Source organism: Equus caballus, chromosome 1 (assembly GCF_041296265.1).
Source record: "Equus caballus isolate H_3958 breed thoroughbred chromosome 1, TB-T2T, whole genome shotgun sequence".
NCBI lineage: Eukaryota > Metazoa > Chordata > Mammalia > Perissodactyla > Equidae > Equus > Equus caballus.
In genome coordinates, this window is record NC_091684.1 from 158,649,046 (window position 1) to 158,663,397 (window position 14,352).

At 40.7% G+C, this 14,352-nt stretch overlaps 1 protein-coding gene across 1 annotated transcript in view; it reads right to left on the reverse strand.

Annotated features, from left to right (window-relative positions):
- TUBGCP4 (tubulin gamma complex component 4) overlaps window positions 1-14,308 on the reverse strand; it is a 34,723-nt gene extending 20,415 nt beyond the window's left edge. Inside the window, exons 1-6 of the mRNA XM_001503141.6 lie at window positions 13,986-14,308; window positions 8,449-8,577; window positions 5,674-5,796; window positions 5,230-5,283; window positions 4,737-4,793; window positions 1,916-1,995 (exon numbers count right to left, since the gene is read on the reverse strand). Of these exons, the coding sequence (XP_001503191.1) occupies window positions 1,916-1,995; window positions 4,737-4,793; window positions 5,230-5,283; window positions 5,674-5,796; window positions 8,449-8,577; window positions 13,986-14,063 (521 nt within the window). The 5' untranslated portion in view covers window positions 14,064-14,308. The remainder of the gene's footprint in view (window positions 1-1,915; window positions 1,996-4,736; window positions 4,794-5,229; window positions 5,284-5,673; window positions 5,797-8,448; window positions 8,578-13,985) is intronic.
- Window positions 14,309-14,352: the final 44 nt, after the last annotated feature.

Consider the following 14,352-nt stretch of genomic DNA (forward strand, 5'->3'; position numbering starts at 1 on the left):
TGTTCCAAATTAGAAGAGACTAAAAAGACATGACAACCAAATATGCGAACACTGATTGGATCCTGGATTGCAAAGAAGAACAGCTATAAAAGGCCTTTTGGGGACAACTGGGGAAATTCAGATATATTTTGGATATTATGTTGTTGAATTAATGTTAACTTTCTTGGGTGTAATATGGTATTGAGGTTATATAAGGGAATGCCCTTTTTGTAAAGAGATACAAGCGTTATGATATCTGTGACTGCTTTCAAATGATTCAGCAAAAAATTTGTACTATGCATGCATGTGTGTGTATCTACATATATATATTTCATTGTTCAAATAGAGGGAGAAAGAAAGAAAAAGATATACGTGGCAAAATGTTAACAACTGGTGAAACTAAAGGATATACAGGTGTTTATTGTACAGGTCTTACTGTTCTTTCAACTTTTTTGTACACTTGAAATTTTTCAAAATAACTTGGGGAGAAAAAGAAACTACGAGAGCTTGAGTCTGCTATCTGTAGTATGCTAACTGAATGGACTCTCTCTTAAAAAAAATTAAATGGGAAGCCACTCACATTTTGCATGTCTGAGTATATGATCTGTAAAATGTGGTTCCTGCAAATATATAACAAACATGTATATATTATATTATCTATATAATATTTTATATCTGTGCATAAAACTATATATATTTATAGAGAGAGAAACTGTAGAGGCTATACACTGAAAGTTAAATTGGATATCTCAAGGGACTGAGATTAGAGGTGATTTCTCTTTCTTCTCTTTGATTGTATTTTCTACAATCAAAATGCACTTCTTTTATTAAAAAAAAAACAAACACAATATTAGAGAGTTAAGTCCCTAAAGCATGTTCTGGAAAGTTTCCTGTTCTTTTGAGGATTTGCTTGTGCAGTGGTTAAAGTGGAGATTGTTAACAGTTGTGAAAGGCCTCAGAGATCATCAATTCCAATTTTGCAACTAATGCCATACCTGTTTTTAAATATAAGGAGGAAGAGGGAAATAGTAAGATCAAATGAGCAGTCTTTTATCATACTCCACAAATATTTAATATAGTTGTAATCATAAGATATATAATTTTGTATCCTTTTATCAGTTAGTATTATAAACAATATTTTTACATGTTGTTATAGTATTTATTATTTTAATGGCTTTATATCTATCAAGTGAATATATCTTTATTTAGCGTTTTGCTGCTGCTGGTAATTTTCTAATTTCTTGATATAGTAGACAACATTGAAAAGAATAATGTTTGTGTATATGGTTATTTTCTTCTTTAGAATAATTTTGTTAGGATAAAATTCCTAAGAGTGGCATTATAGGATTATAAACTCTAAACATTTTTCTTTTGCTGAGGAAGATTAGCCCTGAGCTAACATCCGTGCCAATCTGCCAGTCTTCCTCTACCTTATATGTGGGTCGCTGCCAAAGCATGGCTGAGAAGTAGTGTAGGTCCACGCCTGGGATTGGAACCCACGAAATTGGGCTGCTGAAGCAGAGCACACTGAACTTAACCACCATGCCACAGGGCTGGCCCCTCTAAACATTTTTAAGAACCTGATGTAAAAATAACAGCTACCCAAAATACACGTTTAGACATCGTTAAGCATTATCTGGCACATGTAATGGAAATTCTCCAAGGATAATGAGATCCAAAAATGAAAAAATACTGCCTCAAGGTTATCTAGGCAACTAGATCATAGCCTTGATACTTAACACTTTCTAACCCTCTCTTTTGCCATTTCTGAGCTATCGTAAGGATTACATGGGCTCCTCTGTTCATGGGCCTTTTCTATCCCGGTCATAACTTTCCCCAGAGGGAAACCTGAGATGACCTGAAAATAAAACATGTGCAAAGTCAAGTCACTTGACCACCCACTGCCACCCAAATTCCCAATTAAGCTATGACTTACTTTTCCAGTGCACTGCGAACAGGAGGCAGACCTCCACAGCTGTGTTTGTATACTGTTTCCAGGATTTGACAACCATGAATCTGTGGAAAATACAGCCTTGTCAAACTGGATTCCATTTTGATAGTTCGTGTAGCACAAACTCATATCCTATATTCAATCCAGAGGGCACAATGCAGCAAAGAATGGAGATAAACTTTCTCATAAGGTCTATGTGTAGTTCCGATAGACTCCAATTCCAAGCAATTCTGTGACACCAGCTGGGGTGTCCTACAGTTTCAACTCAATTCTGACACTATCTACCTGGAGATAGCATCAGATTCCACAGGTTAAGGGCTCAGTCCCACAAGACCGCCTTCCACTTCCAACACCAATCTCAAGCCCAGGTTGTTACTGTACTTCTGACCCACTGGCTCCTTGAGTTCCACTAATTGGCTAGAGTGGCTCACAGAACGCAGGAAACCCATTCACTCACTTGATTACCAGTTTATCACATAGGCTACAAATCAACAGCCAAATGAAGAGACATGGGGTGAAGTACGAACAAAGGAGCTTCTGTCCCTGTGGAGTTTGGGCCCCGCACCACAACACGTGGAAGTGTTCTGGTTCACCAACCTGGAAGCTCTCTGAATCCTGTCCTTTTGTGTTTTTATGAGAGTTTCATTACACAGGCATGACTGATTAAATCATCAGCCATTGGTGATTGACCTCAATCTTCCAGCCTCTCTCCCCTCCCCTGAGGTGGTGGGGCGGGTAGTGAAAGTTCCAACCCTCCAATCACACGGTTGGTTCCCCTGGCAACCAACCTCCATCCTTAGGTGCTTTCCAAGAGTCACCTCATTAACATAAATTCAGGTATGATTGATAGGGGTTTGTTAAGAATATCAAGACATCTTTATCGCTCTTATCACTTAGGAAGTTCCAAGGGTTTTAGGAGCTCTGTGCCAGAAATGAGACAAGGACCAAATATATAATTTCTTACTATAAATCACAATAGTTGTTCTCCAAGTATGGACCCTCCATCCTCCCACCCCACCCCTACTCCCACCCCCAGCAGCATCAGTATCACCTGGGAACTTGCAAGAAATGCAAATTCTTGGGCCTCACTCCAGACTACTGAATTAGAATCTCTGGGGCAAGCCCCAGCAATGTGGTTTTAACAATCCTCTCCAGGTGATTCTAATGCACAGTGAAGTCTGAGAACTAGTGCACTAGAGAAACCAGGATCATTTAGAGTTGAACTGCCAAGCAAAGAGGCAAAGAAAGCCCTTTGTTTCACATTAAGGCCTGATTCAGACTACTTATATGGGATACACTTTTCCAAAAATCTGCTTCCTCTCTGTCCTTCTGGCTCTTTTTTAAAAACTGCTTTATTGAGGTATAATTTACATAAGATAAAATTCATCCATTTTAAGTGTACTATTCAATCATTTTTAGTAAATTTACAACATTATGCAACCATCACCATAATCCAGTTTTATACCATTTCCACTACTCTAAAAGGATCTCTTGTACCTGTTCGCAGTCATCCCGTTCTCAGCCCACATTGTTGACCACCTCATTTTTTAACTCTGTAGAGCCATAGCACACTAGCTTCTCTCCCACCACCCTGGCAGGAAGGAAGATTGGCCCATCTGTAATCCCCCTACTCATTTTCCACTCTCCTTCCTGTGGCCGGTGGAAGCTGAAAGTCAAGTGAGATGTGCAGCTAGGCAGAGAACCCTTATGCTAACTCCACTTACCTAGAAGCTCCCCTCCAATTTTGGGAGATAATTCAGCAGAGCGGTTAAGAGTATAGTCTTTGGAGGCAGTTAGATGTGAGTTTATATCCCAGCTCTACCATTGACTACCATCTGTGCGACCCTAAGCACATTCCTTAACCTATGTGACCCCTTGGAGGACTGAATATGATAATGTATGTGAAGCACTTAGCACAGTCCCTGGTATACAGCAAGTGCACAATAAAAGTTCGATGTTATTTGATGAGGGCAATCTGCTTTGAAGGGCCAAAGAACACCTCCCCTACTGGCTTCGCTGGCACAGAATGAATGCAGCAGAGTGTACGTTTCTGTACTTATACAGTGAAAAAAGGAAGTAGCAACCATGCAAGTTAACTGCTTGACTAGTTGTTTTCATCAAGGTGAACACTCCTGACAAGCTAAGGCACAAATATTACAGCTTAAAAACATGAATGAGCAAACATGTTTAATCCAGTTGTGCTTTTTGGTCCAATTGTGGACCAGCAGTTTCTTCTTCTAATGTGAAATCTCAAAGCATTTATTTCTCAGAGTTATTAACTCTGCCCGGAAAAGACATTCTCCTGTCACTGGGGACCCTAACTTTTCAATGCATGTGATAAAAACTTGTGATAAGAATAGGCAAATTTAACTAAAAAAATAAAAATCTGGTTTCACCCAATGATCTAATTCTCAGAAAACTGCCAGCACCCTAACCATAAACCTATTAATTTCTTTCTTTCTAAGAATTAACTTTCTGCTGTTCCTCAAGATCCATATCTAACAGTTCTAAATCCTTAGTGCAAAAGCTCTCAGCTCCAAATATCCGAGCATTTTCCTCTTACCCAGCAGCATTCTTGGGGTGCGTCTCCCCACCTTCTGGACCAGGAGGTGCTTAAGGGCAGGGTCAGAACTTATTTTTGCATTCCTGACACTTAGCCTGATACCCAAGCAGATACTCTTGAATGAATGAATAAATAAATAAAAGCTACTAAAAACTAGGGACTTCAAAAAAGAATGTAAGGCCAAATTAATTATGAATATTTCCCTGGTGCTTACCAGAGTAAAAGGAAAAGGAAAGTTCTCACCTTTTGACTTTTAATTTGTTCTACCACAACCATCACAGAGGGAAAAAGGAGCTGGAACTGCAAAGTAGAGAATAATTAGGAGGGTATATAATCAAATACAAGGAAAAAAATTAACTCAGGAAATTCTTTTGCTTCTAAATAGTACCACTTAATATAAAGATGGCAACCCCACAGAAGAGCCAACATCCAGTATCCTAAGGCAATTCGATATGGGGGTTGGCTGCAGATAGAGAATGGCAGAGAGAAGCAGTTTCTATTTCTGGGGTTAGCATAATTCTGAGTATTGAGGTCAATACAGAGCATTAACATCAGGCATTAAGTTTTAACTAAATTTGGAGCTTTGCAAACAGTTCTGATCTAGGAAAGCATACAAAATATAAAATGCTAGGCTCTGAATCCCAAAGGAAGAAGGTTCTCAAAAATAATGTCATAAGTTAGATTTTTCTAACAATATCAAGAAATTTCAAGGCATTTTGTGATTTGGGGAGCATACCTGATCTAGGGAGTAATTGACATGTGATATGGAGAGATGGGGGTCAGCCAGGAACTGCAACAAAAAACACCGTGATTAGGACTCCATAGAAAATATCTTGAATCTATTTGATCTATGAAAACTAGAAGGGAATCTGAGAATGGGCTTAATGTTAGTTTTAGGCTATTGAGAACTGACAATTTATAGAAGATTATTAATTCTGATTTTCACGTGATAACAAAACCAAAGCTAGGGCTCTTATAAACTTAATCAGAGACCTTTGCCATGATCTGCACTCCACTTTGATCATGACTTGAGCAATCACGGAGAGCACACTGTACCCTCCAGCCACGCAGAAAACAGCTCACTCTTAACTATCTGCCTGTATCAAAGGGCATTTCAAATTCAAGAACATGCCCTAGTCTGCTGTCTCAGAGGTGTTGCTTCCCATGTCTCGTCTCTCACCTCCTGTTCCAAATCAAGCAGTGCTTGGCGATAAGGCTGCAATACCGAATCCAGCCCTGTGCAGAAGGCCCTTAGGTAGATTCCATGTAATCCACCCTGGCCCTGTTGAGATGGATGATGATCCTGAAATGAAACAAAGAGAAGGCAGCTTCTCAGCTCATACTCTGAAACCTGAGGACAACGTTATCCTTTATTAGTGGTATTGTTTTTACCTCAATAATTCTGTATCAAAGAAGTACATCAGTGAGAGGAAAACATGACTGAAGAGAACAGATTTTGAGTTCTGATCTTTTAAAATGTGATAATATTTTAATCTTCCAAGTGGCTCAGGTGTTACAAACAACCAGGCAGTACTCCATACTGTCAGTGGAGAATTTTCTGCAGCTTAATTCTAATCTTATAATTTCCAGCTTAAATCCCTTTGGTGGCTTCCCATTGCCCCAGAATAATACCCACCTCCCCTACATGGCATACAATGACTTCTGCATTCTGGCCCTTATCCTCTTTCCAAAATTATCTTTCACCGCTTCCAACTTCACATCTTCATTTCCAAACCACCCACGGTTCACCAAATGTGCCTTGCTTCTAATTCTCACCCCCCTGAATTTGGATGTGTTCTGCTTCTAACTGTGCACTCATCTTTGTGACAGATACCTACTCTTCCTGCAGGACCTAACTCAAGCATCTCTTCTCTGTAAAGCCCTTCCTAACTCGCCCTAGGAAGGCAACGCCCCTTTGTTGCCTTCATAGCATCTCTATTTAGTGCTGGAATTGCACTCTTCTTTATATGCCCCTCTCACTGGACCACGAGCTTCATGATGCAAGGGCCCACACTTTATTTGTCTTTGTATTTAAGCTCCCAGCACAGTTCTTTGAACAGAGGGTAAATATTTACTGAATTAAATAAAATGACCTCAATCTTCCTTCTAATATCCTTTCTCCTGCCTGGCGTGGCAATTCATCAAGAACATGATTCTGAAAGCCAATATGGGGAGTTAAGATACTCTCTCCAAGAGGCTATTTACAAATATGGCTTGTCTTTCAGGAAACCTGCAATTTTTCGTTAAGAGCTTCTTCTGTAGTTGTAAATGGGGAATTGTGGTTAACAGTTGACTGGAGGCCACGATGAACAGCCTCTCTGGCTATGCACTGACTTGGGTGATGGAGCTCTGGTGGTGGTAGATACAGTAGCAGAACTCAGCAACAAATGTGGTAAGAAGCTTGGGCTCAGGGATAAGGCACAGTGTAGCCAGAGGATGCTGCAAAGGAAACTAGTAGTTCCTGAGATAAATGTTCACAGCTATAATAAGAACAGCATGGGCACAGAGTGACTTACAACCAGCCAATTTTGTTTTGTTCCTGTGTGGTTCCAGAGAACTGAATGTCTTCATTTATCCCAAAATGAAAGAGAAAATGAATATGCTTTTTACTTTTCCAAAAATGAGGTACTACTCTTTAGAATTTGGGAAAGTAGGAATTCACAAATTATGTAAGATAAAATCCACATAGTCACATGAATATAGGACAGGTTTTTTTTTCTTTTAAGTGTTATATACAAAAAATTAAAAATAGAGGTCTTTTCATCTTTATTAATACAGATACAGGTTCCAACTTTGATAATTAAGTGTGCTCTCATTAATATGATTTCATAGCAAATTGGCATTGATTCGATTTTAAAGTCATGTTTAGCTTATGTATTTTCTCTGCAATAAGATCAGTTTGGGAGAACCAGAAGCCCTGTCCCAGAGATGAAAATATAAGGCATTATTCTTCAATTCCTTTGCCCCATCAATTACCAAAAAAGGCCTGACAACCAATTTCTATGATAGGAGCCAGAGGGTACTGACTGCATTGTTTCAGAAAAGCATCCTTCCTTTTCCTTTCTAGAAGTCCCCGCCTTTCTCCTCAACCAGAATCATTCTTTCAACTGGGAAATAGTGATCAGTGAATCAGAGTCACACAATTCAGTAATCTTTTTATTTGCCACTGACAGAATTGCAGACTGTTAAAAAGAAAAGAGAACTTTAAAATTTCTCCTTAAAAAAATTTGAATGTGGGGTCGGCCTGGTGACGCAGCAGTTAAGTGCGCACGTCCCGCTTCTGCGGCCCAAGGTTCGCCAGTTCGGATCGCCAGTGTGGACATGGCACTGCTTGGCACACCATGCTGTGGCTGGCGTCCCACATACAAAGAAGAGGAAGATCAGCATGGATGTGAGCTCAGGGCCAGTCTTCCTCAGCGAAAAGAGGAGGATTGGCAGCTGTTAGCTCAGGGTTAATCGTCCTCAAAAAAAAAAAATTGGAGTGCTTACAATGTACTAGGCACTTCGCATGAATTACCGTGTTTAATCCTCACAACGCTATGAGATAGGTACTAACTGCTATCCTCATTTTATAGACAAGGAAACTGAGCCTTAGCTAATGAGCATTAGGTTACTGCCAAGCAGTCTATGGCCCGTAAGTGATGGAATGGCTCACAAATCCTTGGCCTCCACACTATACTGACTTCCAATTAATTCACAGTAATGGATAATATTTATTAAGTGCTTACCATGTGCCAAATACCTTCTCTGGTTTAACTCTTTTCTTTACAAATAAAAAAGTGTATATTTTCCCCTTTTTTGAGGTAGTCACCTGGCCTTCACTTGAATAATTCCAGTGATGAGAAATTCATAACTTCTTGAGAATCACTTCACATGAATTACCCATAGATTCACTGAAAGCTTGACATAGCTCCCGCCTTCTGGAGGTGTACATTCCCTGAGAACAGGCACCCACCTGTTGCTGCACATGGCCTGTGTACTGTTCAATGAACTCGGTGAAGCGTATATAGTCTGTGCCGAGCCGGCAGAGTCGATTCAAGACGCTGGTTTCACTGGGATGTAGAAATGGGAAGTCCTGTGACACCTGCAGGAGAGGAACAATGCTAAAGACACCAATGCCTGCTATTCACTGCTCGCCAGTGTTTGAGGTGCTTCAACTGCTTCATGCTATTGATCCTTTCCCTTCTCAAGATGCCCATTTAAGATTGGTAAGTTCTGGATAACGAAAGTATTTGCAAACCGCTATAAAGGTGTTGTTCTCCATCCCCAATATAATTAGTTGTTTATTGCAATAGGTGGTAACACATGGTAAAGAATTCAAACAATACAAAATAGTGTACATTAAAAATAAGTCAACCTTCCCAGAGGCAACTACTATTACCTGTTTCTTATGCAATCTTCCAGGGATGGTCTATAAGGATATGGGTTGTTTTTAAAGATTTTATTTTTCCTTTTTCTCCCCAAAGCCCCCTGGTACATAGTTGTGGGTCCTTCTAGTTGTGACATGTGGGATGCTGCCTCAGCATGGCTTGATGAGCGGTGCTATGTCTGCACCCAGGATCCAAACCGGCAAAGCCCTGGGCTGCCGAAGCATAGCGTGCAAACTAACCACTCGGCCATGAGTCTGGCCCCAGGATACGGGTTTTTTGACCTGGTTGCAACAAAGTCTCTTTAGCAATACTGCTCAAACTGGGGTCTGCAGACTCCAGGGTTTTCTCAGACATATGCTTAGGACTGATAAATTTTCTATGAAATTTTAAATTTTGTTTGCATTTCAATGAAAAGGTCAAATTAATGCAGCACACTATAATCTGTAAAAGCACCTTATAATTGGACATATAAATTTAGTGTCCATGTTTTCATCTATATTTTTAATTTAAATAATGGCCAAATAATAGCCTAGTGTGCTATATAGAAGTTTCACCGCAGTTCAAGTAGAAAAAAGTAGTGGGATCACTCCCGTCAGAATGGCTATAATTAACAACACAGGAAATAACAAGTGTTGGAGAGGATGTGGACAAAAGGGAACTCTCATACACTGCTGGTGGGAGTGCAAACTGGCGGAGCCACTATGGAAAGCAGTATGGAGAGTCCTCAAAAAGTTAAGAATAGCACTGCCATATGATCCAGCTATTCCACTGCTGGGTATTTATGCAGAGAACGTGAAAACACAAATGCATAAAGATACCTGCACCCCTATGTTCATCCAGCATTATTCACAATAGCCAAGACTTGGAAGCAACCTAGGTGCCCATCAAGGGACAAAGGGATAAAGAAGATGTGGTATATATACACAAGGGAATACTAAGCCATAAAAAGCGATGAAATCTGGCCATTTGTGACAACATGGATGGACCTTGATGGTATTATGCTAAGTTAAATAAGTCAGAGGGAGAAGGTCAAATACCATATGATCTCACTCATAAATAGAAGATAAAAACAACAATAAACAAAAACGTAGAGACAGAGATTGGACTGGTGGATACCAGAGAGGAAGGGGGGAGGGAGGAGGGTGAAAGGGGTGATTAGGCACATGTGTGGTGATGGATTATAATTAGCCTTCGGGTGGTAAACATGATGTAATCTACAGAGAAATCGAAATATAATGATGTACACCTGAAATTTATATAATGTTATAAACCAATGTTATTTCAAGTTAAAAAAAAACATAGTAGGAGAATATATTCATCCAACCAACTTTTTGAAAAAAATTGTGGCGAAATATACATAAAAGTTATCATTTTACCCATTTTTAAGTGTACAGTTCTATGGCACTGAGTACATTCCCATTGTTGTGCAACCATCACCACCATGTACCTCTAGAACTTTTTCATCATCCCAAACTGAAACTCTGTACCCAGTAAACAGTGACTCCCCAGCCCCTGGCACCACCCTTCTACTTTCCGTGTCTATGATTTTGACTACTCTATTCTACTATTCCACTACTTCAAATAAGTGGAATCATACAATATTTGTCCTTTTGTGACTGGCTTATTTCACTTAGAATAGTGTCTCCAAGGCTCATCCATGTTGTAGTATGTGTCAGAATTTTCTTCCTTTTTAATGCTGAATACTATTCCACTGTATGTATATGCCACATTTTGTTTATCCAACTCATCTGTCCTTGGACACCTGAGTTGCTTTTATCTTTTGGCCGTATATAAATATATATAGTGAATAATGCTGCTATGAACATGGGTGTACAAATATCTGTTTGAGTCTCTGCTTTCACTTCTTTTGGGTATAAATCCAGACAAGAAATTGCTGGATCATTTGGTAATTCTAAGTTTAATTTTTTGAGGAGTCACCATACTGTTTTCCACAGGGTCTGCACCGTTTTACATTCGTACCAGCAATGTACAACAGTTCTAATTTCTTCACAACTTCACCAACACTTGTTATTTTCTGTTTTTTTTAATAATAGCCGTCCTAAAGGGGATGAAGTGGTACTTCACTGTGCTTTTGATTTGCATTCCCTAATGATTAGTGATACTGATCATCTTTTGTTTATTGGCCACTGTATATCTTCTTTGGGGAATCAACTAACTTTTTTTTTTTTTTTTTTAAAGATTTTTTATTTTTTCCTTTTTCTCCCCAAAGCCCCCCGGTACATAGTTGTGTATTCTTCGTTGTGGGTTCTTCTAGTTGTGGCATGTGGGACGCTGCCTCAGCGTGGCTTGATGAGCAGTGCCATGTCCGCGCCCAGGATTCGAACCAACGAAACACTGGGCCGCCTGCAGCGGAGCGCGCGAACTTAACCACTCGGCCACGGGGCCAGCCCGGAATCAACTAACTTTTAATGGACACCTACTGATCCCAGGCTCTGTGCTAACATTCAGAGATTAAATAGTGAACAAAATCAGATAGTTACTACCCCCAAGGAATTTAGCATATTAATATTCACATTGTGAGTATTGTATTTTGTGAATGCCATCTTTATATGACAGTAAATGTGATAATAAACATGCAAAGAAAAATTTTTGTTACTGAGTCCACAATAATTTGATAGGAATCCATTTAATACAGATTTTAATGACACAATGCTAACCATATCTTCAAGTTAATAACTTAAGAGGTGCATGACATGGTGCTTAAGAACCTGATCTTTGAGCCACACTGCCTGGGTTTGAATCCCTGAATTGCCTCTTACTTGTGTGAAATCTTAGGCAAGTTAGCATACCTCTCTGTGCCTCAGTTTTCATACCTATAAAGTGGAGACAGATTGTGAGGATTAAATAAGTTAATACACGTAAATCACATGTGCCAAGCATATGGCAAGTGCTTAATACATGTAAGCAATTTTTTTTTATTAGGACAGCTCTACCCAGTTATCAAGTGATACTCCCATGAAAACTGGCATTTTGAGCAGTGCTTGTTGGCAGAGTTTTAGAAAAGTTCAAGGTCTAGTTATTTTGAAACAGCAAATATAGTTACTGATACCATTTGGTACAACCTATTTATATTAATAGGCATTCTCCACATTAGAGTTACTGAAGTCAAAATAGAAAATATAGAGCCAGATCTGTAGCAAAGTCTGTATTAAACTGAATTGTTGGCAATTTAGTTTCAGCAAAACAATATTATACATTAATCAGATCAGTGGTCTCAATCAGGGGCAATTCTGCACCCAAGGGACATTCAGTCATGTCCGGAGATATTTTTGGTTGCCACAACTCAGGGGGTACTACTGACATCTAGTGAGTAGAGACCAGGGATGCTGCTGAACATCATCCTACAATACACAGGTCAGTCCCCCACAGCAAAGAATTATCTAGTCCAAAATGTTAATACTGCCAAGGGTGAGAAACCTTGCATTAGACTAATGTTAATTTGAATTTATCGATTTGGTAGTTTTGTTTAGTTCGTAAAAACATTTCATTTTATAGTTGTTTAAGAGCTATATGTTTGAGTTTATACTTAGTTTAATGTGTATACTTATTCAATGTTACAATAAGATGATTTTTATCAACAGTGGGCATTCGTGACAACTTTTCCCTTTATTTGAATGTGAAAAACACTTCTTTGCAGAAAGTATGCAATATTTGCCGGTTTTGGTGGTGCTCTTTTCTTCCACAAATATCTGAACACATACTATGTGGAAGAACTGTGCTGGTGCTCTGGGTACACCAGTGAAGAAGACCACTGTGGTCTCTGCCCCTGTGAGTAATCTATGAGAGAAAAAGACTATAAACAAATAAAAACAATAAATAATATGAATTATGCTAAGTCCTATAAGGGAAATGAACAAGTTGCTGTGATAGAGAATAATGGCATATGGGGAGGATACTTAAAGAGGTGGTCAGAGAAAGTTTTTCTGAGGAGGTGTCTTTAAAGCTGAGCTCTTAAGGAGGAAAATATCTTTTTTTTATAAGACTTTTTTTATAAGAAAGGAAGGAAGGCAGCTATCTTTCCTATATTCTGCTATCTCCTTTTACTTCAGACAGTCAAGCACCCACAAATACTTCCTGAATATTTTCCTCCTATATGAGTGGCATTGTCCTAGTTTTACGGGGGAAAATAAATAATAACAAGAGGAATCTGTTTGATTTGTAGGTTTTATAGATTAAGAATGTAATTTTTCTGCTTTTCCACAGCCTACACTGCCAATTCTGATAAGAACAGGCATGACTTTGTGATCAGACAGAGCTAGATTCAAAGCTTGCCATTACTAAGACTAACCACCTTAAAGTTCTCTGAGCTTCAGCTTGCTCATTTTTTAACTGGGGCTAACAATATCTAAGTTACTAAATTATGGAGAGGATTAGCTAACATTGCTGGCAGCAGAAGTAGAAAAGAGTAGTTCAGATATCGGAACTGGACAGACCCGAGTTCAAGATCAAGCTCGCTAAGTATTAGCTACATGATACCGGGAGTTCATCTGTGAAATGGAGATAGGTGGTTGCGAAGATTAAATGAGATAATACATATGGCACACAGCCCTTCCTCCTCATACACTCCTAGTTACACGAAGGGCCCTTTCCAAACTCTCCTAGTGCAGAATTTTCCTGGGAAAGGAGTAATGAGGGAAACATTCTCATTCATTTGTTCATTCAACGAAATTGGCTGAACCCTTACTGTGTTTAATTAAGCGCTATGTATTTGGACTAGCTTTCAAAACTCAGTTTAAAACAGAGTGCAAACGTGAAACGCGAGCAAGTGCCTCCCTCACTTTTACGTCCAGTTCCCCAACAACTCCCGCTCAGAAACCCCCAGCTCAGGCCGGGCCCGGGCTCCCTCCTTCCGCCCGAAGGCCGGCCACTCAGGGTCTGCGCTCAGTTCCCCAGCCCAGACCCAGCCCTCACAAGGCTTCCCGCCACGCCCGTAGGCCCCTCGGGCACTGCCCCCAGTCACGTGCCCAGGGGCACGCCCCCCCCCCCAACGCCTCAGTCCCTGAAGGCCCCGCCCCCGGGCCCCTTAGACTCCTCCCCACGCACTGGCTCAGGCCCACCCATTCAGTGCTAGCTAGTTCCCGCGCTCTGAGCCGGACAGTACCTGGAGGCCATTCCGCTTGTTCCAGGTGAAGATGGACCCTGGGTACCCGCTCAGAGCCAAGAGCAGTTCGTGGATCATTCCCACGGCGGACCTCGAGTCCCTATATCCGCCACCTCCTCCTCCAGCGCCCCTCCAGGAGACCTCGGAGGCGAGTGCCCCTTCTCCACAGGCGCACGGGCTCCTAGGACGGGCAGTTCCTCCCGAATCTACCCGCCTAGACAATTGCTGTGGGACGAGCAGAGGGGAAGCGGGGAAGGGTCGGCGCGCCGGGCCCCGGAAGTGTGCCGCGCTCGGCTGGGCGCACTCGCTCGGTCCCGCCGGCGCTCCACAGGAGAGGAGACGCGGGGCCTGCCCTTGCGCATGCGCC